This window comes from Saccopteryx bilineata, chromosome 2, assembly GCF_036850765.1.
Source record: "Saccopteryx bilineata isolate mSacBil1 chromosome 2, mSacBil1_pri_phased_curated, whole genome shotgun sequence".
Taxonomy (NCBI): domain Eukaryota; kingdom Metazoa; phylum Chordata; class Mammalia; order Chiroptera; family Emballonuridae; genus Saccopteryx; species Saccopteryx bilineata.
The window spans coordinates 138,363,579-138,391,009 of NC_089491.1; the positions used below are offsets into that span (position 1 = coordinate 138,363,579).

The 27,431-nt window shown below is 39.5% G+C and overlaps 1 protein-coding gene across 2 annotated transcripts in view; it reads right to left on the minus strand.

The window, feature by feature from the left end:
* TMTC1 (transmembrane O-mannosyltransferase targeting cadherins 1) overlaps positions 1–27,431 on the minus strand; it is a 297,501-nt gene that overhangs the window by 13,635 nt on the left and 256,435 nt on the right. For both annotated transcript variants that reach the window (XM_066258034.1, XM_066258033.1), the window contains 5 exons: positions 21,682–21,790; positions 5,306–5,408; positions 2,619–2,754; positions 1,719–1,863; positions 686–823 (listed from right to left, as the gene is read on the minus strand). In XM_066258034.1, the coding sequence (XP_066114131.1) occupies positions 686–823; positions 1,719–1,863; positions 2,619–2,754; positions 5,306–5,408; positions 21,682–21,790 (631 nt within the window). The remainder of the gene's footprint in view (positions 1–685; positions 824–1,718; positions 1,864–2,618; positions 2,755–5,305; positions 5,409–21,681; positions 21,791–27,431) is intronic.

Sequence of the window (27,431 nt, forward strand, 5' to 3'; positions counted from 1 at the left end):
CTCTGCATCCTAGTCCAACACTCTATCCACTGCACCACAACTGATCATGCGGGACTATGGTACTCTTTATGACATCACTGAGTACAGCTATAATTCTACATTGATTTTTTGATTACTTATTTAATCTTTGTATCCTGTAAACTTCTGTCTACTGTACACCCCATGAGGACAAAGGCAACAATTTTTTTGTATCACTTTATTCCTAGTGCCTAATACAATGGTTGGCATATACAGTAGTAGGCATTCATTCAACAAATATTTCATTGAATCAGTTCATGAATTTACTGGTTATGTAACTTTTAAAATGGAGAGAAACCATAGCTGCAACACAGGGTTAACAGCCTGCCTTACAGGGTTGTAAGGATTCTAGAAAAATATATTGAAAGAACATGGAAAATGATAAAGCATACAAATTTCATCTTTACCTTTCTACAGTTACCACAGCTGTAAACAAACTGAGATAATACCACGTAAAATCTTCAGACCAAGAATGAGCCAATCACATATTATTTCAAGGGGATGTCTTAGGGGGTAAAGGAATATCTGTGAAGAGCACCCAGAAGATAGGATACGCCAAATGATGATACACAAGGCTGCGCAGCCCTGTTACTGTGCAGCCTGGAGCCCATTTAGAGGAGCCCCACTTTCTACCCATGAATCCAAAATACTCCAGTGTGCTCTCTACCTTGTCGTGGTGCTCCTGCTTGCTGTAAATTGCTGACAACAGGCGGTAGCATTCAAGGCATCCTGTCTCCTCCAACACAATGTGATTGGTCATCTTTTCAGCTTCATTTGTCTGACCCATCATGGCCAAAACCTGAGCCTGCGAAACCACAACGGCCTTGGCTTAGATGACACTGAGTTGTTACTTTATCAAATAAAGCATCCCTGAACAGAGACATTTAGAATACACCCTAAACAAAAGTGTTCCACATCTATTTGTGACTCACAGAGAGGGATGACTCACCACAGCACACAGCCTTTCATTTTTGCTGTCTGTTTCTTTATTTATGCATGTGCATGCATTTCTACACAAATGTTCTGCGGGAACACTAAAGATAGCCAATGATATGACCTGTGCCTTTTAAAAAAACGTTGAATAGATATGGTAAAAGAGAAACGATTTCCTGTGTTTGTAACAAGTATGATGTACTGCAAATCTCAGGAAAAGTACTGATCTAAAATTGAAATACAAAATATGGTTAATAATAATTCTGCTGAGCTTGATAATTACACTGTGGGAGAGACCATCCTTACTCTTAGGAGCTCTATGCTGAAGTATTTAGAAATAAAACGAATGAAACATAACTTTCACATGGCTCAGAAAGTAATAAAATTTATTAAATATGTATATGCACACATACATGCCTAAATATGCACACACATATATATATGTACATACACACATACATATATACATGAGAGGGTGATAAACAAATGCATCAAAATGCTAAAATGTTCAATCTGGGTGAAAGTATATGGGAGTCTATTTTATATTCCTGTAAATTTTTGTAAGTTTGAAATTATTTTAAAACAAAAGCTGAAAAGTATTTTTACCATCCATGCCTTGTGTAAATGGCTCTACCATTGGTTATATGAATATTCATAAGATATATTATACCATTTCCAGTTCCAGTTCTGAGGCTACTGCCTACAGGTCCCTCAACCGCACAGTCAGCGTCTGTCCCGGCTCCGGTCCCTCCCTCCCGTCTACTCACCAGCGCCAGGCGGAGCTCCCTGTGAGCGGGCTCCAGGGCCACAGCCTCCCAGTAAATCTGCAAGGCCTCCTGGTATCGGCCGGTGTTGTAATACAGTGCTCCCAAAGGCGACAGTATCTCAGCTTTGCGTGCCACCTTCAGGGCGCTGAGTTTTAAGAAAGGTGAATTAACACTTTTCTTCTAATAAATAAATTTCCAAAGATCAAAACTTAGATTTAGGGATGACTCTCCAGGTTAGGGACTTTGCTCCAATACAGTCTTTGTTTTTATATCAAGAAGAATTTTTTTTTTAAAAGACCATGGTGCCATCCTCTGACTAAGAATATCTCTAGTGACCTACCAACATGGAAACTGAGCCCTAAAGGCTCTATTCCCTAGTGGTGATGGACTCGTTTTCATGTATGCAGAGTACTTCACTATATCCACCTTTAAAACTGCTCGTTGTATTTTGGATTGCAGTTCATAACATCTGAAAACAGTGGACTAGCTTCAGAAAACAGTGAGAAATAAATCCCAACCTTGTTCTAACCAGCAAGCAATAAGTCACTAATTGGGATACCATCTACAGTATTGTGTGGGTCTCCGTGGAGATGAGAATCTGTATTGCTTGCATTGGCAAAAATTGGTATTCTGAGAATATGTCTGTTCCAACTGACTAAAATCCTGATTACATAGACAGTAATATTGTAATTACTTAATACAGTGACAGACGGCTATTAGCCTTATCATGGTGATCACTTCATAAAGTATGTAAATGTAGGGTTACTATGTGGTACACTTGAAACTAATATAACATGTCAACTATACTTAAATAATTAAAAATTTTTAAGAATTTAAAAATTGATGGGCAGTTACAGAGGTCTTGGGGCAACTTATAAAGCGAAGGAAAAAGAACTTTACCGTTTATACCATTCTTCAGCCACGCTATTGTCTCCCAGAGACCTGTAGAGTCTCCCCAGGTTCACCATGGCCACGTGATGACTCGGGCTAAGTTGGATGGCCTGTTGGTAATGGGCTACGGCCTTCTCTGGAGAGCCTATAACCAGAGGTGCGTTGGTAAGAGCAGAACGTGCCTTAATTATAAAATACATGTGCTCTTTCATTTTTCTTCTGATATGCATCATTCTTCTTACTGAGTCATACCATCAGTTATTCAGTTTATAAATTACTGCCTAACTTTGAACCATTTTATGATTCATTCCCATTTCCAAAGAAGTTAAAAATAAAAAAAGCAGTAGAAACTAAAACCTATTTCTTTTATTACATAGGTTATTTTAGTCAAAGCGTTTTCTACCCTAGGTAATATGATGTTTTGAGATTATCAGTGGTTGTTATTTATAGATATGTTGCAATTCATTATACAAAAAGAAAAAAATAAAGAATTGGCTATTATAGGAAGAAAACTATCCTGAAGCAATTTCTAAGGTTCTGTCTCAATTACTATACTGCAACATCATAACTCAGACGCTGTTCTAAATAAGTATGTATCGGCTGTATCTAGAAAAGCTCTTTTTAATCATATATTTTTGTTTAGGTATACATTGTTTATTTAAAAACAGTTAAATTAAGTAATCTCATATAATATTAAAATTTTTTTTATTTATTGATTTTTTTTTTAGGGAGAAAGAGAGGGTGAGGAAGACATCTCTTTGTTATTTCATTAATTTATACATTTATTCACCGGTTCTTGTATGTGCTGTGCCCGGGATGGAACCTGCAACACTGGTATGTTGGGACAATGCTCTAACCAGCTGAGCTGCCTGGCCTAGTCATATGATCTTTGCAGGTATTTTTTTATACTATTTAGCTGTTTATTGATATCACTTAGCTGCTTCTTGAGATTTAAGAGATATTTTAGAATAAATGAAGTTATGGCAGCCCTGGCTGGTTGGCTTAGTGGTAGAGCATTGGTCATGCATGTGGATGTCCCGGGTTCAATTCCCAATCAGGGCACACAGGAGAAGCGCTGGCCTGCTTCTACACCCTTCCCCTTCTCACTTCTCTCTCTCTCTCTCTCTCTCTCTCTTCTCCTCCTGCAGCAATGGCTCTACTGGAGAGAGTTGACCCTAGGCACCGAGAATGGCTCCATGACCTCTGCCTCAGGCTTTAAGAAGAGGTTAGTTGTTGAACAACGAAGCAATGCCCCAGATGGGCAGAGCATTGTCCCCCTAGTGGGTTTGCTGGGTAGATCCAGGTTGGGGCACATGTGGGATTCTGTCTCTCTGCCTCCCCTCATCTCACCAAATAAGAAAAATTATTGCTTACAGATACAAACTCTAAAGTGCCAAGATATCAAAAGCCTTGACAAAGATTTCTGGGCCAGTGAGGGCAAAGGCCAGGACTAGAATCAAATCTCTCTCGTCTGATTAGGTTTCTAAAGAAGCTTCCTAGTGAAACTATGTCTAAGTAACTGAACTGTTGAAGAGTCTCAAGTTTAAATACATAGAATAGGATGTTTATTACCTGCATAGACATCTTCTCAAGTGCACCTTTTTTTTTAATGCAAGTTTAAGTAGGAGTTGCCAGATTACTGGTGATGGAGAGAATTTCACCAGTATGAAAACACAAATATAGATATAAAGGGAGTGGTAGGAAGATAGTGTTGTCAGTGAAACTGGGAGTAAAGGTTGCAGTAGGATTTTTGCTGTTGGAGTTAAAAAGAGGACTAGGCCAGACCTACAAAGAGGACTTTTCCTCAGTTTGTATCTTTATGTTATGGAATTTATTATTATGTTGCTAATGAACCAGCAGGTGGCACTACAAAACAATTTTACATGCAAAAATAAGGGACATTTCTTAGGTGTATCACAAGGTAAATTTATGTTCTATAAAGCAGAAGGCCTTCCAGTATCCTCAAGGAGAAAAACCCTTTCAAGTACTTCATACTGACAAAATAATTAAAATTCTATTTCACTGCAGGGCAGGAAGTGTGATGTCAGTGAGAACAAAGTGGTGCTTTTGCATTAAATTCAAATAACTTTTTATTCTTTACAAATGTTCATAGCAAGCCAACAGTGCATGGGGCACAAGTCATAAAGGAAACAGAATCTCTGCTCAGTAAAGTTTTTCATTAAATGGGAACGAGTAAGGGTATTTTATACAGCATTGTCATATAAGAATACTCTATCAATTACAACAATACAGTTTCTATAATGATTATCACATGGGAAACAATAAAACAATTCTGGAGGCTTTTTTATCAGTTGCAGAAAAGTATCTACCATCTGCCAGTAACTAGATTCAGAGCAGTTGTACATCATTGTAGAGGAAAACTTCATTATCACAGATTTATAAACTTGTATATACGACACTCAAAGAAGACTCATTAAATCATCAAGGCTACTTCCTGTCACCTGGGGAGTTTTCCCTAGATATATGATTATAAAAACTGGGCAGATTTCACTGAACTGAGCCTGAAGCTTCAGAGAAATGACAGCCCCACAGCACAAGGAGACTGTCAATGGTGTGAGCATCCTGCCAAGCCCAGTGAGTTTTACTTCCAACATATTATTTGGGTGGCTAACATTTTGCTTGAGAAAGAATGTTATCTAATCTCAACAGAACAGGTTCTCTCTCATTTCACTTACCAGTATCAACTAAGAAAACTCCATAGTTGTTGTGTAAGTCTGAGCTGTCTGGACAGTTCTTTATTCCAGCCTGGTATATTTTCTCAGCTTCCTTAAACCTCTCCTTTAAAAGAGAATAAAAACAACAACAACAAATGACCAAAGTTTAAAGAAATAACAATTAACTGAATAGCAGAAGCAAGAGAAGCAGAAAGTAATCTACTGAGCCCCTATTATGCAAGAGGCACCGAGGTCGAGATCAAACACGAGGTACTCTGTCTGAACTAAAGTCAATGCTAACAGCTCACATGCCTACAATTCATATCTGTATTTAGTTCCTTAGGGCAAATGGCTGATGTTTACTGAGAAGTGATATTTCCAACTATAGAGCACATACTGGAAGGATTTGCTCAATAGTTGGAAATAATCTCAAAATGGTTGTTTGAATGGGATGTCACCACCTAAGTAACTCTCTGGATGAAAATGGATGATTGATCCATCATATAGGATTACTTCCTAGGTGGCAATGTGACTGGGAGGACTAAAATATTTGTTGTACAGCTGGGTGGGACAGGGGTGGTGGTGAGGCTGATGCAGATTTGGGGAAGGTTTGTCTTATCCTATCTTTTTTTTTTTTTTACAGAGAGAGAGAGAGAGAGAGAGGGAGAGGGACACACAGATAGAGAGAGAGATGAGAAGCATTAATTCTTCGTTGCAGCACCTTAGTTGTTCATTGATTGCTTTCTCATATGTGCCTTGACTGAGGGGGGGCTACAGCAGAGTGAGTGACCCCTTGCTCAAGCCAGTGATTTTGGACTCAAGCCAGTGACCTTTGGGTTCAAGCCAGCAATCATGAGATCATGTCTATAATCCCACGTTCAAGTCGGTGACCGCGAGCTCAAGCTGGTGAGTCTGTGCTCAAGCTGAATAAACCTGTGCTCAAGCCGGCCACCTCAGGGTTTCAAATCTGGGTCCTCAGTATCCCAGGCCAATGCTCTATCCACTGTGCCAATGCCTGGTCAGGTTGTCTTATCCTTTCTTTATTAAAATATATCAATAGCCCAGCAAACTCTTTGCCACTTCCTTTCTCCAACCTGTGCTTTCTATCTCTGAATTGTTCTCTCCAACAGGAATATATCTCCCCTCAAAGGCACGCCTCCCACTCCTGCCTCTGTGGCAAGGTCCAAATCAATCACCACCTTTCCAATGCAGCATTTTCTAAATACCCTAGTCTTCTATTGTCTAAAGATTTACTTTAACATGCTTTATAATTCTGAGTTAGCTTTTAGGTACATTTTTTTCACAACTGCCTTAGATTGCCACGTTACATACTTTACAATATAAAAGGTAACAGCTATTGTAATAATGAATCAAAGGTACCCAAGTTGTAACAGTGACTCACAAGAAAACAGTTTCATCCTTCCCCAGCACCAATATGAAGGGCAGGTGAAAAGAAATGATTTGGCACCAAGGATGTTGCAACTTTTCCTTCAATGTACTTGGAGCAAGGACATTTTCCATAATTTTATCACATGTTACTGGTACTAAGCATTCAACCAGACAACAAGGGAAGGTACAGCATCAATTTTATCAGACATGACACCTTAAACTTGTGAATAAAAATGTATTGAGTGTGCTAAACAGTAAGCCAAGAAGCCTAACTCCACTTTGACCCAGAAATGTAAAAACACTTTACCCTCCGTAGACTGAACAAAGCCATCTTTTTGAATTCACACAATTCAGTACCATTTTGGGAACAAAGAGTGGTTTGAATCTGGCAAAATTTTCCTTATTTGAATTATAGATCCATGGTCCAGCAAAAACGGGAGATCCATGCTTCTAGAAATATATTATTTCCAATTTCCAAACTCAAGTTAAAGATGAATGAAAAATCTCAAAATATCTCCTTTAAATCTACTAGAGAGAAGAAATATTTTATAGAGATATTATCTACTAAAGAACTAGGAAATCTGTGAGTGGGCATGTATGTGTGTTAAATGAAGACTTGCAGAACACCAAATATATGAGACGCCAATCAAATGAACAGTTAGAGAGCACCATTTGATATATTCAATATATCGATTTAGCTACTCATTCAGCACATGTGTATTGCAATGGCTTTCGAATGTGTGACACAGTGATTAAGAACTGGACTGTCAGTGTTTGACAACGTGGATTGGAACCGAGCCTCACCATTTACTTTCTTTGTGACCTTATTTTCCCTCTGTGCCCCCAACTGTAAAATAGGGATAACGAGTACCTCTCACAAGGTTGTTGTGAAGATTAAATGGATTAAAACATGTGAAGCACTTAGAACAATGCTTAGTCAGCAAATATAATGTCACGTTAACCATTTTCCTTACTATTACTACCAGAAGTACTAGTGTTACTTATAACACTGAGGGACAGATACAAAGAGACAAATAAAACAAAAAGAAAATTCTAAGGAGCTCAAAGACAAATGAACTTACAAATACAACCCAAAGTGAGCGGTATATGAAAGAGTAAGTACTGATGCTCTGAGCTCAGATGGCCTAGAGTGGTTACTGTAGCCATAAAAAGCAGCAGGAGCCTGTCCAAGGGGCATTTCAGCCAACAGTTTTGAGTTCTTCTCCTATGAGACCTCTTTCAGTAATGGTATATGAGAAATAATCAACTACCTTGAATGTGTTTTCTTTTAGTCTTTCTTAACCACTCTGTGATACAGAGATCAAGAAGTAGTATCTTAGAGGCAACCAGAGAAAGAATACCCTCGCTAATCCAAACCTGGTGATTAGTTTCTGAAAATCAGTTTCTGGTGTTACCTCCTGAGCAGTGTTAACATTTGACACTAATGCCAAATCTTTATTTTTATGAGATAATTCTTTTTACAAGGCACTTTAAAATATACTAGCATAGTCATGGTAAAATAACAATTAAAAACAGTTATTAAAATATAATAGATGAGATTTTTACCATAGGTAATAAAAGAATATTAGAGCTGGAAAGAATATTAATAGACTAATTAACTACCATTTTTTAACAAATAGAGAAACATGGGTACAGAGTTTTTAGCAGACTTGCCCAAAATTTATTAAGGAAGAAAGAAGAATCTAGGCTTTCACTGGACAGTCAGGGAATCCCTGAATAAAAATAATTCAGGTAATCCCTGAATAAAATAATTTATGGAAATAAACAAAGGTGTCTCAGGCATCAAAAGAAACAATTACATTTTTGTATATCCACCCATCATCCCCTCAACAAATATTTTATGAGCATCATTCATGTACCAAGTATATAGTTGATACAATAGAGTGAATGAGACAGTCACAATCCTGCCCTTACAGAAAATTACGTGGGATTCAAACAAGAAGGAGACATCGAAATATATGGGGACAGTGTGAATGAAAAGCACAAGGTGCCTGGGAAGCAACAAGAAGCGATACCCTGACTTGGGGTTGGATGGATACTTCACACCTGTCATAATCCACACGCCCAAGAAGGAGGAGGTTAACATTAATTTTAACAACTGTGTAACACAAAGAGGTACCTGAAAACACTCCGTGGCTACCTAAGAACTTAAAAACATCCTTATAACTAAACTATGGGAGAGCCGAAAAGTGTTTTTCTTGAAAGATAAAAAACTGATGTCTTCACATTCTAACTTGCTGAAGTCTACCACAACCGTTAACAATTTTCAAGTGCAGGCACTGTTTTACCTGATTTAATTTTACTTTTTCCCCATTTCCTTGCTGCTCCAAAATAGGCAAAGAGCTCGCCACATTTTCCACCTAAAACTTTTATTGTGTTTGGCTTTATGTGCTGGGTTTCCACCAGAAATTCAATCTTCAAAGCCCAAAGAAGTAATGGGATTTAAAAGAGCATGTGTGTCAGAAGTAATTTTTTTTTTTTAACAGAGACAGACAGAGTCAGAGAGAGGGATAGACAGAAACAGAGCGAGATGAGAAGCATCAATCATTAGTTTTTTGTTGCGACACCTTAGTTGTTCATTGATTGCTTTCTCATATGTGCCTTGACTGTGAGCCTTCAGCAGACCGAGTAACCCCTTGCTCTAGCCAGAGACCTTGGGTCCAAGCTGGTGAGCTTTGCTCAAACTAGATGAGCCCGCGCTCAAGCTGGCGACCTCAGGGTCTTGAACCTGGGTCCTCTGCACCCCAGTCTGACGCTCTATCCACTGCGCCACTGCCTGGTGAGGCACATGTGTGTCAGAAGTAAGTAATCACATCTCTATACCTCTGGAAATCCCCAAGGGCAGTCTCAAGACTCTGTCTCTATGAAAGTAGCTTCCATATCTGTCTTTCTTTTCCTTTCACTGGACTGTGAGTCTCAAGGAATGATGGACTCCATTTATTTAAAAATTGAAAAAAGGAAAATATTGCAGAAGAAAAATACCTTCCAGCTGCTTCTTTAAAATAAGTTATAACTTCTTTGGAAGGATAATGCATTTATCTTTGAAAAGTAGTAAATATTTAACCCCTGAAGTTCAATTTCATGCACTCACTTTTGTTTACCTCTTCTGGTTAGGTATCCAGACCGAAGCTTGAGTATTCCTAGTCTCTACTGATTTGTAAGATCCAGGGGAAATGAACATAGCTATTAAAGAACTTCAATTTAAAATGCTTGAGACCCAGAGAATGGTTCTGACAGTAAATACTGTCTGCGGTACTTCGGTGTCCCCACCAGCTGCTGCCTCAGCGTGAAATCCGTCTTCAAGGGCGGAGGTTACAAGTGGGCAGCATGTAGCCGTGGGCTTCTCTGCAAGGCTCAGAAGCATTTTCAGTGGGGTGGAAGTAAGATGGGCCTTAGGGGAGAGATAAAACATACTCGACACCTCCACTTTGTACATGCTGTCATTACCCAACATGGTATGCTTTTTACCTTAAGGGAGGAAAAGTAAAAAGTAGACCTTCTGAAAAAGAAACCTTGTCTCTAATTACTCTCTTGGACAAACTGATCTGTTTGGAAAACAATTCTAATAGTTCAAGTTGTAGCAAACAGGCATGAGCTTAATGTAGTAACTGTAAAATGTCTTGGTTTTAGGACATTAGGCATTCTAAAAATTACCGCGGGCCCTCAAAGAGCTTTGTATATGGACTAGAAGCACTGGCCAAGATAGAAATGAAGCTGAGAAAATTTTAAAATATTTATTAGTTAATTTAAAATGAGTATAAACTCAAACATAACACATTTTTATAAAAAATATATTCTCTAAAGCAAAAAAAAAGTCAGAATAGTGACATTATTTTACATGCTTTGCTAATCTTCTGAATGTCTAGCTTAATAGAAGACAGCTAGATTCTCATATCTATCTTATGCTCAATCGGTTTTTACATGTTTTGTAGTTGACGTATATGAAGAAAACCTGACCTCACACAGTTCGGTTGGAAAGAGAGATAATATTTTAATAGCTTTTTCATAATGATGGAGACATCACATAGCCTCTAAAAACTACTGTATACTCATGAGAGAATGAGAATAAAAAAGGTAAATTACTTGTTACTACTATTATGAAAGCTGCATAGACCTTCTTGGACCTCAGGGGTCCCCTGTAAACACTCTGTGAACAGCTGGCTTAGTGAGTGGCCTGTAACAATGCGAGCTTACTGTATAGAAGTTATAGGGCATGCTACAGAGATGAGGTAGAAAGTTGTCCTCGTGCCCTGACATGAAGTCATGCATCTTTTCGAGAAGACCTTTCACTCTAGTGGATGATGCCAGCACACAGAGCAACAAAGTATCTCCCCATCAACCAAACGACTTTATTCTGTTCATTTTTATTTGATGACCCAAAGGTACCTAAAGCCCAGGTCTCCTGATAACAAGTCCCAGTGTACTTCCTAGCAAACCACATAGCATTGGTTACTCCATAATATATGAAGGAAAAGCACTGGGAAGCACTTGTTATAATTTTGCTACACACTTATCAAACATTGCTGAAATCTTGGACAGAGATCTGAGGATAGAAATATACTGTATCTACAAAATTGAACATGGAAAAGACTACACTAGAGATCCTCCCTCTGACAGAAAAGTTGTAACTTTATTATGACTAATAAGTGACTGTATTTACTATTACAAACCTGCGAAGTTTAGAACCAATGGAGGTTTTAAACTCATGTCCATGACACATCTCTGAGAAACTCTTCAAGACAGCAATTCAATACAGAAGCCGGGATGCTGCTTTCTCACCCTCTCCTTCGCTGTTCTTTTTTACATGACAGTTCTCTCACCCATCAGTCATCAATATGGACATTTATGAGCAGCATGCTGTCTATATTTGATATCTAATTCTCTTTCATATTCAATTTAAATGAATCAATTAACTTGGCAATCCTTCACACCACGAAAATGTTAGATATTGCTAAACCTGAATTTTCTCATCATCTAGCAAACTCTGATCAACACCACCATCCTGTATCAATTTCAGTGAGAGAAACACTTTAAAGAGGAAATGCCTTTATGAATTTGACTCCAATGGCAAGAGAAGTGAAGGCAAAAATTAATGAATGGGACTACATCAGACTAAGAAGTTTTTGCTCAGCAAGAGAAACTGATAACAAAATAAACAGAAAGCCAACTAAATGGGAAATGATATTTTCAAACAACAGCTCAGATAAGGGCCTAATATCCAAAATATACAAAGAACTCATAAAACTCAACAACAAACAAACAAACAATCCAATAAAAAAATGGGAAGAGGATATGAATAGACACTTCTCCCAGGAAGAAATACAAATGGCCAACAGATATATGAAAAGATGCTCATCTTCTTTAGCTATTAGAGAAATGCAAATCAAAACGGCAATGAGATACCACCTCACACCTGTTCGATTAGCTGTTATTAGCAAGTCAGGTAATAGCAAATGTTGGAGAGGCTGTGGAGAAAAAGGAACCCTCATACACTGTTGGTGGGAATGTAAAGTAGTACAACCATTATGGAAGAAAGTATGGTGGTTCCTCAAAAAACTGAAAATAGAACTACCTTATGACCCAGCAATCCCTCTACTGGGTATATATCCCCAAAACTCAGAAACATTGATACGTAAAGACACATGCAGCCCCATGTTTATTGCAGCATTGTTCACAGTGGCCAGGACATGGAAACAACCAAAAAGCCCATCAATAGATGACTGGATAAAGAAGATGTGGCACATATACACTATGGAATACTACTCAGCCATAAGAAATGATGACATCGGAACATTTACAGCAAAATGGTGGGATCTTGATAACATGATACGAAGCGAAATAAGTAAATCAGAAAAAACCAGGAACTGTATTATTCCATACGTAGGTGGGAAATAATACTGAAACTAATAGACATTGACAAGAGTGTGGTGGTTACGGGGGGGAGGGGGGAATGGGAGAGGGATAGGGGGTGGGGAGGGGCACAAAGAAAACAAGATAGAAGGTGACAGAGGACAATCTGACTTTGGGTGGTGGGTATGCAACATAATTGAACGACAAGATAACCTGGACTTGTTATCTTTGAATATATGTATCCTGATTTATTGATGTCACCCCATTAAAAAAATAAAATTATAAAAAAAAAAAAAAAAAAAAAAAAAGAGGAAATGCCAATCGGAAAAAGAAGCTAAAAAGAAAGTACGACAAGGGTAAGCACCCACAGGGGTCTAACACTGTCAGGAGACTGGGAAGAGAGCGTCCCCACGTTCACAGGCTTGCAGCTCCTTCTCATGCTATTTCTTCTTCATACTCTGCATTTCTGAACACATGGCTTCCTTTCTACGAGAGGGAGGCACCTCTCCTGTTCTCCACCCAAAGCCCTCCCGTGGTCTATTCCTTCTGCTCAGAAAACTTGTCCCCTTCATTTTTACCTAGTTAAAACCTGTAAGTTCTTTAGGTTTCATATTACAATATATGTTACTCTTTGGCCAATGTCCCCACTACCCATTTACCCCTTTCCCATATTCGGTTAGTTCTTCTTAATATTTGCACTAGTACTTTCTTTGTGCCCATTTGACACAATCATGTTAGATATTGGGAAGGAGGCCAAAAATTTAAATCCTTCTTTAGGGATAGCCTTACTTTCTAGACTCTAAGTTTTATGAGGATAAGGCTTATACAGTGTGTTCGTAAAGTCATGGTGCACTTTTGACCAGTCACAGGAAAGCAACAAAAGACGATAGAAATGTGAAATCTGTACCAAATAAAAGGAAAACTCTCCCAGTTTCTGTAGGATGATGTGGCAGCATGTGCGCATGCGCAGATGATGACGTAATACCATGTATACAGTGGAGCAGCCCACAGCCATGCCAGTCAAGATGTGGACGGTACAGAGGAAAGTTCAGTGTGTTCTGTGGCTCGCTAAATTAGAATCTGTGACCAAAGTGCAACGTGAATATTAGCGTGTTTATAACGAAGCACTACCACATAGGAATAACATTACTCGGTGGGATAAACAGTTGAAGGAAACCGGCAGTTTGGTGGAGAAACCCCGTTCTGGTAGGCCATCAGTCAGTGACGAGTCTGTAGAGGCTATACAGGATAGCTACCTAAGGAGCCCTAAAAAATCTGTGTGTGAGCCCACATCAAACTGCACTGAATAGGTATGAAACTGGGAGACTTTTCCTTTTATTTGGTGCAGATTTCACATTTCTATCATCTTTTGTTGCTTTCCTGTGACCGGTCAAAAGTGCACCATGACTTTACAGACATTCTGTATTTTGCCATTTCAATAATTTCTAATGCTTGGTGGTAGCTGCATGCCCAATAAAAGTGTGCTGAAAAATTAAATCAGTGAATTCTTAAAGTAGAGGCCAGGTTAAGTTGACCTGGCCACACATGCAATGCTGTACATGGCTGAATCTACCCAAAAGGGGACATTTTGAGAAGCAGAGAAATTGACACTAAACCTCTTACTCTTAATCTATATTTCTAACTAATATTTTATTATTCTAGTTTTCATCTTTGTATCAGATGAAGTCAAAATCCCAAAATACACAAAAGGAAAATACTGTATTTCAAGTGTTATCAAATTAATTAAATAAAGTTTTCCAATAGGTTATAAACTTGGGGCTAGCCATAATGTGCAGTGGGTTAGAGTCATAAACAATGTTAATTTCATTTCCTTTACTGCTGGTGTATTGCCAGCTACACAATCTATGGTGAGAGTAAGCTAGTTAAAAATGATGGCGAGTCTGTAAATGTTTATAATCCTATCTGTGAAGCTGGAGGACAGCCAGTTCTGCATGCTAACGGAGAACCAGAAGACAGCCACAAGCCAGAGACCACCCTGGCTTCTAATCGAAGAGTTTATTTTTTTATTCTTGGTTTTTTTCTTTGCTGCAACAGATACGTAGGGGCATCAACTTTCTTCTGGACCCTTTGATGTATCTAATTTCTATGACAACTCACCCTCTGGGTTTCCTCTGTCACTTCCCTTTCCCCTTCTTGCCCCTGGCACACTCAACCTCATGAACTGTGGCTGATGACCACAGTCGGGTACCAGGACACCAGCACCACACAGTCAGAGAGCAGTGGGGGCGAGCTAAGAGGCCAGGCTCTAGTCCCGGTCCTGACACCAGTTCTCTGTACGACTCTGCACAGCTCTTCATTCTGTGCACCTCACTTTTTCTCAGTAAAATGAGAAAATTTAAAGATACTTTAAGGTTTCCCCTCTATACCACTCTCCATTTTCCCCTCAGAGAAATTACTGATTTGTAATACGGCTTCGTTTATCTGAAATCCTAAATCTATCTTTCCATCCCTGGTCTCTCTCACTGCCATCTGTCCCTAGGCTGTTTTCATGGAAATGTTCCACTAACATTCAAGATGTAAAGGTAGTCCCGCCCGTGGCAGAGCATATTGGTATCACTCTTCTGGAAAGCAATTTGTAATGTATCCCAGGGTACACCTGTAAGGTGTCTTGAGGAAACATGATGATCTTTGATATGCAGATTCTACTTCTAGTAACCTATCATTAGGAAGTAATTCTAAAACAGAATACTGTTTTCAAAAAGCCATAGGAAAGGTAAAGTTCACTCACACAACACACACATACACACCCCAAATGACCAACAGCTAGGATATTATTATGCAAATTTACAATCCATCATTTTGATAAATAAGTTCACAGCCTAATGGTACTTATAAAGGCCATTTAGCACCATGAAAATACATACCACATTATGTATAATTTAATGGCAAGTGGAAAGGATGGGTTACAAATTATACATGAATGTAAGTATGCAAGCAAAATAAGTGCATTAGAAAGACTTGCAGGCTATTTAAAAGTGAAAGTATTTGTTGTTTCCAGATACTATATTAGAGGCAAAAGGTACATTTTATTTTCTCTGATTCTTCCACACTTTCCATTACATTGTTATAGTACTAGTTAACTGAAAACAACAACAACAATGCTGAAGCTGATGTCATTTCCACTCTTCTGTGGCCGTGTGTCTTCTCAGTCTTTTCAGCACTCTGACCTGGAGTTCTTAATTTTCCAGTTTTATCTTCCTTTCAGCCTTCACATGCAAATAGTCTGTACATACAAAGGAAAGCTTTTTCCACAGTAGAGTTTATCTATTCCCACACATTCTTCCTGAAACAAGGCTCTCAACTACTCACACCAGAACACACTTAAAGCCTCCTCCAAAATGCCCCTCATATTTCCACAGGATTTTCTTCCTCACGTTTTAAAACCCATTCCTCAGACATTTAACTGTTACTTCTATTATATATCAATCTCAAACCTGGGCCTCACTTTGGGCTTCAGTATGTTCTACTATAAAATATCCTTTCGAGCTTCTTAACCTATTTTTCAAATGTCCCCTTCTCAGATTCTTTCCTCTGCCCAGACGTGCTTCCTACCTTCAGGTCCCAACAGAGTAAGGAGCACAATTTGAGCCACAGAACAATGCTAGGAGGTATTATCACTCATGGTTTCACTGGCAGTGAGGACAGGAAATGGTGTCAACAGACAACAGCATGCTTACAGTAAGAGTAGGGCACGCCAAATAGACCTTGCTTCTCCCCTCCCCCCCTTTTTATAGACTCATTACCTTAGATCAAGAAAAAGATTTCAGAAGGACTCTGACAAAGTGTCTGACCACATCCTGATGGACAAGAGTAAGAGAGGTGAGCTAAATGATAACATAATGCAGAAAATTAACCGAATGTTGAATAATTGTATCTAGAGATTCTTGGTTAAACTAGAGGTCAACTGGAGAGAAAATTCTAAGGTACAATGTGGAGCTTTCTACTTGCTACTGATCCAGGCAAACATTGTTTTATGAAAAATGTACATAAATAACTAGAAGCTCTTCTTACTCTATTTACCAACTGAAATGGCTGGAAAGGGCAGTTAATTAATACAATGAATGGCAGAAATTTCAGGCTGCAATAAAGAAGTTGAGACTAAATACAGATAAAGATGAATTCTTTCATCCAGGTTATGAAAACTTGCCTGCGAAATGGGTGACACCTGGATTAAGAAAGCTTCATATTTTTTAGAGATTTCAGATAACTGTATCTCCAGTCTGAGTGAGAGCACCACATGGATGCTAAAGCACTAGTGTTATTCATTTTAGGGTGTGATGTAGTAGATATGCAGGATCTCAAGACAGGGAAGAATTTACTATATTCCACCCTGAGCTAAGGAACTATATTCTGAGAAACCAGTACATATGGGGAGCCATCTTATTATAGTGAAAATAGATCATCTGGGGGTTCGACAAAGCAACATGACCTGAAGGAAAGTATTTGGAGACCCGAATAAATGAGAAACAAGTGGAAAGATGTGGATTAGCTTAGGAAACAGATCACTGGAGAGATGACAAGGTAACTGTGCTCACCAAACTCTCTGTTGCATTGGACCCAATAGAAGCAAATTACAGAACTGGTGAATTCAGCTCTGTGTAGGCATTAACTGGCCCCCAACCACGGGTCATCTGTGTACACAGGTGGCCCTGGAAGAGGAGCTATGAGAGGAGAGTTTCACAAGTGTGTCTAAGGTTTGTAAGCATTGCTTTCATATATCATAGGTGTTTGAGATTGCAGAATGCTGTTAAATAAGGTTGTGTCACACACACACACACATGAATTCATTTTGTTGCCAAAGAATGTGAAGGTAGGTGGGTTTCCCTCTAATAGTTTCTCTGTGTTTTGCTTGTGCATTTGAAACATTCTTTTTATCACTAACGCATTCAAAACATGGAGACAAGATGTTGAAAGAGAGGAAGGGCAATCCTGAGTTACAGCCATTGTCTGTCATGTCTCTTTGATGTTCAAATCAACTGCCCAAAGGACGGAACAGAGAACCTTCCACCTCTCAGCTGCATTCTTAGATATCACAACATATTGCATTTGAATCCAGAAGAGGGAAAACTGGCAAAAAAAAATGTGACCTTTGTATGTAAGAAAAGATCATGGCCGCAGTCACAATTTGGTTTTCTAAAAATTATTCCTGACTTCAACTGTAAGACATGCAATAACTTCACATCAACTTGCCATTGTGGTTCACAAAAAATAATTTATCACATAACTGATTTTAAGTAAGGCATTGAACACTTCTTAAACACAACTGATAAAAAAGTATGTATGTCATTCTTTTTAGTCATCACCTTCTATAAAATCTGTTAATAGAGATATTGCAAATGAACTAAAATATATTTCAAGGTTGTTAAACATCTTTATCGTTTTTAAAATAGTAATTTTTTTTATAAACATAGAGTTCATAAATTTGGAAAAAAATGTAACTGAAACTTTCAGATATTTATTATGGCAAATTACTTTTCACAATATTAACACATTAGTACTTTATTTGTATAGAAACAATAGCACTAACTACATTGGAGCCTTCAGTTATTCATCAAATATTCATTAGCATTCAGTTGATGTTAAATGAGGTAATTTTAGATGCTCTAAACCAGTGGTAGTCAACCCGGTCCCTACCGCCCAATAGTGGGTGTTCCAGCTTTCATGGTGGGCGGTAGTGGAGCAACTTAAGTACAAATAAAAAGATAGATTTAACTATAGTAAGTTGTTTTATAAAGATCTATTCTGCCAAACTTAGTGAAAATCCGACATAAAGTACTTGGTAAGTAATTATTATAATGTGCTTTAACTTGCTGTAACTCTGCTTTACAAATTTTGTAAAGTTACTTCCCTACTTTATAAATCACTATTACTGTGGAACCAATGGGCGGTTAGAAAATTTTACTACTAATAGAGATACAAAAGTGGGCGGTAGGTATAAAAAGGTTAACTACCCCTGCTCTAAAGTGTTAGATTTATAAGACAATGAAGATAATTTTATAGTATTGATTAATTTTCAGATTTAGAAACTGATGCTCAGAGAGATAAAGTACTCCTCACCTAGGTCTGAGCAGATGGTTAATTATTAAGTGAGGTCTAGAAGCAGGTCTCCCAGTAAACCATCAAATGTTGGTGATAGCACATCATAGGTTAACTGAATTGCAAAGTAACTGAGGTTAAAGATATGCTGTGTGAATGCCTGCCTTACACAGAGAACTAGCCTAAGTTCCAGAGAGGGAACAGGTATACAAACAAGATATTGCTTTTCTTTTTCTTTTTTTGAGAGAGAGGGAGAGAGAGAAAGAGCAAAAGAGAGGGACAGAGACAGACAGAGAGGAAGGGAGAGAGATGAGAAGCATCAACTTGTAGTTGTGGCACCTTAGTTGTTCATTGATTGCTTTCTCATATGTGCCTTGACTGGGAGCTCCAGCAGAGCCAGAGACCCTTTGCGCAAGTCAATGAGCCCATGCTCAAGCTGGCAACCTCAGGGTTACGAACCTGGGTACTTAGCATACCAGGTCAATGCTCTATCCACTGTGCCACACTGCCTGGTCAGGCAAGATACTGCTTTTCTTAAAGAAACTGGCAGGCTTGCAAGGAAAATAAACCTGAAACACGGTTTAAATGATAATTCAAAATATTAATTTAAGAAATGAAAATATATGATTAGTTGGTATGTTTCCTGAAAAGTTATCAGAGCTGCAAAGAAATAAAAGTCACCGTGACATGGGAAGAATGTTGAGGGAGGAAGTGGAGGTTGACTTGGATAGTCAAAAGTAAGGAGGATTTAGAGGGAAGCAATGGAAAGATGGCATGACAGAAAGAGGGGGCTGTGTGGCTATCTATAAAGGCGGTCCCCTAAACAACCTACTGTGTTATTACTAGTATTAGGTGTGTGACACTGTCCTTTATCTCAAGGGTCATTTTCATCAAGAAGAGCAATTTAATGTTTATTATCTGTCCTGGTAAATTGTGGGGGGAAAAAATGAATGGGAAGCATTAATGCAATATCTTCTCTATGCATTTACTTATTTATATCTCATTAGGCCACAAAAAAATGGTGGATTTCAAAAATATAGAACATAAATGGAATAAAATGAATGACTAAGGAAAATGATAATGAACCCAGGAGTAAAAGCAGCATGCAGAGAAAAGCAGATTGCATAGTCCAGCCTGGCTGTTAGTCGGAGGTGGGGGTCAACAGGGATGGAAACAGATTTAACCTCTTAGCATCTGCAAGATTTTTATGCATTAAATTCAAAATAAAACAAAAATCTTGTAATGCAAAAAGCCTAGCCATTCCTAATACTGAAACATGGGAGAAATGTCTCCCTTAAATGTCACAAAGAAGCCACTGAATGATGTAGGCGGTGTCGACCTCAACCCCACCCTGCCCCCAGGGCTCCAGTGAGTCACTCACAAGGCTGCACCCAGAGGAGGCAAGAGCAGCAAGCCGAGGCCTGAGGCACCTACAAATCCCTGTGGCCCATGTGCCCAGCCCTCCTCGTCCTGTCAGAGCAAATTTAGAATATGTGCCAAGATTGAAGGACTACATGTTCTTCAGCTCATATTGACTCATTTATTTACTCAAAATGTATTGATCGTGTGCAACGTGACCAACATGTGAGATAGCCATGAATAAAAACAGACAGCAGTTCCCACGGAGTTAAGTATCCCCGTGATGGGAGGAGGACCCCAGACAAAAGCATGTGAGATGGTGATGAATGCTCTGGGCAGAGAAAGGTAGGGTAAGGTGACAAAGAACATGGTGGGCAGAGTGAGGCTAATAAAGGGTAGTCACAGACACCCACTCTGATAGGGGAATAGTTGGGCTAAAACCAGCATGCTACGAGCAAGGAAACTCCGAAGATACCTGAGAGAAAACTCTTGCCTGCAAAGAGAGCAGGTAGTGCAAAGGCCCTGGGTGAGCAGCACGCTTGTCTTGTCTGAGTAGCTGCCTGACTGCCAGCCAAGCGCAAGCAGGGGGAGGGGCTTCTTATGAAAATAAAGGACCCAGGATGAGGCAAGAAAAGGGAATCATGAAGGTGTCAATAACTTCATCAGAAAATTCCTACTTTATCTGTTTCAGCACAAGCCAAAGGCAGATGAGGTCTGCCAGTGTACACCATAGAGCATAACCATTGTCATTTTAGCTTAAATATCATGCAAACACCAGCATTAAAATCACCTACTATAAACATGGACTTTTGTATAAAGCCCACCTATATTATACGTAGATTATAAGAGCGAGACAAATAGCCTTATCATTTCTGACACTTAAATATCCAGGGAATGTCCTAATTTTGTTTCCCAGTGAAACATCTGAAGTTTTTCAAATGCAAAGTGTACCCCTATGTACCCAACATGCAGTAGCAAATCATTCAAAACATTTAAGCCAACTGAATGGTTCAAGGCATATTTCAAAGGTGTTGAGCTTGATTTTAAAGACAATTGGGAAATTTCGTGATAGCAGAATCTACTGTCTATCGAGGGGACTCACATGGGTCGACAAAACTGCATCATCAATTTAGAGAAGACAACTTACACTTGTTTCCCCATAGCAGGGGGCAGGCATCCAGGACAGGACACTGCAAACTGGTGACAAATCATTTTGACACAAGTGAAAAGAAGGGGAATTAACCTTCCATTTTATGCTGAGAGAAACACTGTCTCAGGAACCTGTCCTATAAGCCCCTATGATCTTCTAGTGGGTAATAAGACACTGGATGTATAAAATGATGGCTAGTTGGTTCCATACTGAGTATAGAGATCTGAGTCCATTAACAAATCTCCCAGAAAATGTGATAACTAAATAGTAATAAAACCAGCAAATACTGTGTATTGTTCTTGCCATATTTTTGTCCCAACATTAGAGTGTATCTCAAAGGCCTCTAATGGCCCAGTTTTGTCTAAAGGCCACCTACACTACACAGAGAATGTTGGAGTGAGAACATTACACTTGTAACTTCTGTCAAAAAGAAAACTGACACAGAGATTAGTTGTCCAATATGCACTTATAAACTAAACCATCAGGGTCAAAACTCTGGGTAACATTAATTTATTCATTCAACAGTAAAATTAAAAGTATATATGATGTGAAATTAAATGGAAACAATCACCTGCTCAGCCAGTAATGAAGCTAAGCTTGAATACGCGTCTGCAAACTCTGGACCATATTTAATGGAGTCCTTCAGTAAAGTGACAGCCTCTTCTTTCTTCTCCTGGGACCTATAGATTACAAGAGGGGGGGGGGACATCTTTTAATAAAACTCTGTGTAAATCTTCTGATTAGACTTTAAGATCTATTTATTTTAGCAAAGATTAACTAATTCACTTTGGGTTTTATTGCAAATGAATTGAACTGCACTTCTCAAGGTGTTAACAGGTTCTCTCTCTGAATTCTCAGCAGAAAGAGATGCTAAGACATGGGTGATGCCACAGGTCACTCACTGATTGTTTTAATCTTCTATTTTCTGCTGTATACTTTCTGAGAGTTTTATTTAATCCTTTGAGTAGCATGAACGTCCTCACTCAAAGGATTAACAAAAAACTCACTACTCAAAGGGTGAATATCTTTTAGGTTTGTCAGCCAGAAAGACCCTCAGAGGGCAGCAATTTGGGGACATTCCCTGGGTGGCACGGGTGCCAGTTACTCGGTAGTGGTAGATGATTGAGCTACTTGTGGGCTGGGCTGCTCACGAGAGCCAAGCCACCCACCAGGGACAAGCCAGCCAAACTGCCTGTGCTTTTACAACGAAGAGAAATACTTTCTACACATAAGTTATGAACTCAGAAAATACTATGATGAATGGCTGGCAAAAAACAATCAGCTATTTTATCATATTTTTATGAGGAATTGAGGCTGGGTCTGTGTTCTTTGTTGCAATCTTCTCCAAGTGATTATGTTTCTGGTTCAAAAAAAGCTCAACGGCCTCAAAGTTATCATCATTATTTTGGGTGACAGTTCTCTTTCCTGTCAGTGCCATAGGGAAACACTAGGTCATTACCCTGATATCACTATCATTATACCGAAAAAGATACACTGGCAATGACCAACTTTGCTACTAGTACAATTCTACAAATACTGATCACTTGCTATGTGCTAGATATTGTAACTGGCAAAAGAAGTGGAATGAAGACTAGAACCTAGAGCACTCAGCCAAAGGGTCCCCCATCTTTGCAAACTACCAATGCTGAATTGTGTGCTTATGTTTTTATTATATAGAATCAACAATCATTTTATCAGCAATCAATATCGACCATATGCCCTGGTAAATATTCACATAACATTATTAATTTACATCTTATGACAATTCCATGCAGCCTGTACATTTGTCTTATTACACTCATTTTTTTTTCTGAGAAAATTTGGGTTCAGAAAAGTCAAGTAAGTGACTCATCATATTCACATAATCTGTCTTCTCTGAGCCAAGAGTGAGTGTTCTATTAATTTTAACTACTTATAAATTCACCTCTTATGACTTTGCTGCCCAAAGTGTGACCCACAGACCAGTATCATCAATATCACCTAGGAGCTTGTTAAAAATGCAGCATCTCTGGCCCAGCCAGATCCACTGAATCAGAGCTTGCATTTAACAAAGATTCTCAGGTAATCTGTACGCACGCTGAGAACACAGCATAATTGTTCCGTGAATTATCAAAGGCAGCTGAGAGTAGCTCCCACCACAAAACCTCTACGGCTTCAGTCTCTGCCGGATAAAGATCTATCGAGGAAAAACTAACACTGACTCCCGTATCTGAGCTCCAAGTGTTAGAAGCAGCATATCACAAGGTGATTTTACCCGAAGTTTTTTTTTGTTTTTTTTTTTTTATTTTTATTTTTATCACAGACCTTGAAAAAAAAAGATATGTTCCCAGCAAAGACCTTGCGTTGAACTATTCAATTTAGGAAACATTTATCCTTGTCTATTATGTGTCAGCTATTTCCTGAAACAGGTGGCTGTCTGTGCTGTCCGCTCCTTACTGGGTCTGGCTAACTCTTCCTGGGCTCCTCTCCACGCACAGTCCTGTGCTAGATTTCAAAGTGTAACATCTGTGTCCTTAAACAGCTCATCTTTGGGACGTGGCTTTCAAGTTGCACGTGGCTATAAAATTTTTTTCATTATAGCTCTCTTGATGCTGCTTTCTAGTTGATTCACTTGGTTAGTTAAAAAATGATTTAAAGCCCTGGCCGGTTGGCTCAGCGGTAAAGCGTCGGCCTAGCGTGCGGAGGACCCGGGTTCGATTCCCAGCCAGGGCACACAGGAGAAGCGCCCATTTGCTTCTCCACCCCTCCGCCGCGCTTTCCTCTCTGTCTCTCTCTTCCCTTCTCGCAGCCAAGGCTCCATTGGAGCAAAGATGGCCCGGGCGCTGGGGATGGCTCTGTGGCCTCTGGTTGCAACATGGCGACGCCCAGGATGGGCAGAGCATCGCCCCCTGGTGGGCAGAGCGTCGCCCCATGGTGGGCGTGCCGGGTGGATCCTGGTCGGGTGCATGCGGGAGTCTGTCTGACTGTCTCTCCCTGTTTCCAGCTTCAGAAAAATGAAAAAAAAAAATGATTTAAAGGATGCCTAAGAGTTGATGCAAGTCCAGTATGTTTACATACTCTTGGGTTTCTATTTAAAAATATTTCTTCAAGGATTTCTTCCATGGGCACATTTATTTTAAATAAAAACTTTATATTTTAATTCTGGTAGTTTTACTACTGATTTCATGGTTAGCAGATCTCCCGCTCTCCAAAGATTTTGTAAATCTTTTTTAACAGTAATTTGGAAACCCTCTCCAAATGCAAAGGAAGATACAGACTTAGGAAATTCAGGCTGAAAATTAAGTCCCTCTCAACATAATTTAGCTTGGATACACTTCAAAATCAGCAGGGGGAAAATAAACTCATAACAATTTGATAGTAAAATTTAATAATTTTTTATTTGTCATGACTCACACCAATTAGAATGGCAATTTAAACCTTTTATATATATGAACTCAGTGAGATTAATTACCACTTAATACAGTAAGTAGTCCATGACTCGAAATACTTGAGGTCGTCCATTAACATTCACGTGACACAATGGAATAGCTAGCATCCAAGTTATTTATAGGGAACTTGGATTCTTTATGAAAAACTGTATTTCTATGAATCCCTGAGGGACTGACACTTTCAGAAAACCACCGTATTTCATGATTTTGCTTAGTATGTGAGTGTTGCAAGCTGAAAATACGGGGGCAGACGGGCCATTGCCCCTCGGTCTGCACTCTGGATGACTCTGCTTTCCCGTGGGAACCTTGGAGAGCCAGTCATTAGACACCCACAGGGTTAGACACATGCCACCTTCGCTGATACTTCAAAATGCTTTTTACGAAAACCCGGTAAATTGATATGTAGTAATTTTGTTTTCGTTTCTGAAAGGGAGAGGAACAGCAGGCATACAAATATAGAGAGAAATAGAAGATGTGTTTCTTCTATAGTTTCTCTTTTGCTCATCGTTTGGTGGGAATTTACAAAATAGGTGTGGCTTTGACACAGTAACTTATAGCAGGTAATTCATCTAAGTGGAACCCTCCTTGGTCACACAGTCTCGTGACTGCCATGTGAAAACTGAACTTCATTTCGATCTGTTTCTGAAGAGTGCCCCTTCCATATCTACATAACAGCCCGTGTTTCTCTGCTCATTATCCCGTATTTAAAACAGGGGCAATATTCCTACCATCCTCCTAGATTACTGCAGTCTGCAGTGCGCCTCACTCGGTTTCACTTGCTAACACCTGAGTTCACACCCTTGGTTCGCAACCTGCTTCCAGTTCTCTCTTTCTTCTCCCTTCACACATACAGACAACTGAATGACACATTTTTTTCCCTAGAGCATTACTTTCAACACATTTTTTCATATAGAGATCTTCATCAATGCCCTACTGCCTACAGACAGACTCTTAGTTTAAAATCCTCTATAATACAGTTCTAACCATTGTTTAAACATCCTCAGATAGCCACTAGTCCAATAGACTGCGTGGCCTTTGGCATCCATTCTACAGAACCGAAAAGATCACCCACTCCATCTCAACCCTCACTGTCCCTTAAAACCACTCGGGGTGCTTTTCAAAAGACCTTAATGTTCTGAGGTTGGGCTTCTTAATAGGTCTCTCTCCACAGGAATAGCACAGCTGCCCAGATTTGTGAATTATGGGTATAAGCTAATCACCTTGGTTTATGGCAGTGGATACTGAGACTCAGGGGGCCTCAGTGATGTGCCCTGGTCCCAAGCAAACAGGAAAGCCTCCCCCAGGTCTGTGCCTGTTGGCCTGGCGCTCTGGCCTGCTGCTCCTCAGGGCCTTGTCCTCCTCCCCACTCAACCTCTGCGCCCCAGGGAAGCCTTCCCTGACCTAACCCGCTCACAGCACGAGAGCTGCAGCAGAGCTCATAGATCTGTAACAAAATCAGAAACCATCTACATGCTACCTTTCGTGTGTGTGTGCGTGTGCGTGTGTGTGTGTGTGTGTGTGTGTGTGTGTGTGTGTGTCTCCATAAGAAAAAGGGTGGCAGGGCAATCGCCATTAGCAGTCCTGTTCTGGCCTCCGACGGGGCAGCTGCTCTCTGTTCCTCAGCTGAGCTTTCTAAAGAGTAACTGGGCCCTGGACTGCTCTTCTCTGCAGCCCAGCCCAGCACATCAAGGGCTCACAACACTGCCCCCCCCCCCCCCCCCGCCAGACAGCATCTATCAGTGAACAGGCCAAGCAGGCTAGTTTTTAAGCTCATGTTTCTTGACAGTTGCTTGCTGAACATTTACTCTCTGCTAAGGACAGAGTGAGTCCTTTGCATTATTTATTTTAACACTCATGAAGTAATATGAATTAAGCATAATTACCTTCCTTTTAAATGCTAGCAACCCCGGCCCCAGCAACAATAGAATAAAAAAACTGTGATTTAGGGAGATTAAGTGATGTGCCCACAGCACACAGCTACTTTGTCACCAGGATTCTATAATTATTAGAATTTCAGATGTAGCCAGGTCCACTGACAGGCCACCCTCCACATTTAAATGGTATGCCTTCTGTTGTGACCAGTACTGGTTTTAAGCTCCTTCATAGTCAGGACTCACGTGTTATTCATCTTTCCTACTCCTGTTATCCGAGTGATCTGTACATAGTAGATATTCGGTAAGTATAGCACAGGGATCTGCACATAATAGAAATTCAATAATCGCTAATTTTAAAAAAACCACATGATTTTATTACTTTCTTTATTCCTGGATCTTTGTAGATCTCCCCAAACAAGTTTTCTAATATTCTAATAAAACTTGACAGAGGAGGATAATATAACCCATTCCACATCTCTGGTGCTATACCGCTTTCAATATTATAGCAGTGATCCTGAGAAAGGCGGGAGCACCCACGGCTGGAAATCACAAAATAACTACAAGTTTAGTTCCATTTTTTAAGCACATCTTACTGACCAGGCCCTGCGAAGCGGCTTCTCCACCTTATGTCTGCATAGCAGTTAAAAGCACAGACGCAAAAGCCAGGACGGGGTGGACTCTCCTTCTGCCTACGCTCACTAGCGGTGTTTCCTTAGGCAATTTATCAGACCTCCCTGAGCCCCAGCTTCACAGTAGGGACCATGTATGATTTGGCTTTTATTAGCACATTTAATGTTTCTTTAAAAAAAAATCACCCATTGAACTCTATCTCTCTTTTAAATTAGTTTTGAAAACAAAGAAGAATGTAGTAATTGGAAATTCCCTCAAAAGTAATATACTTCACCATTTTAAACTATTCACAAAAAAAAAACCCTTTAGGGTAGGCATTAGTCTGATATAACAGTAAATTTTTAATATAATTACTATCATTAAATATACAAATAAAGAGCATTGCAGTA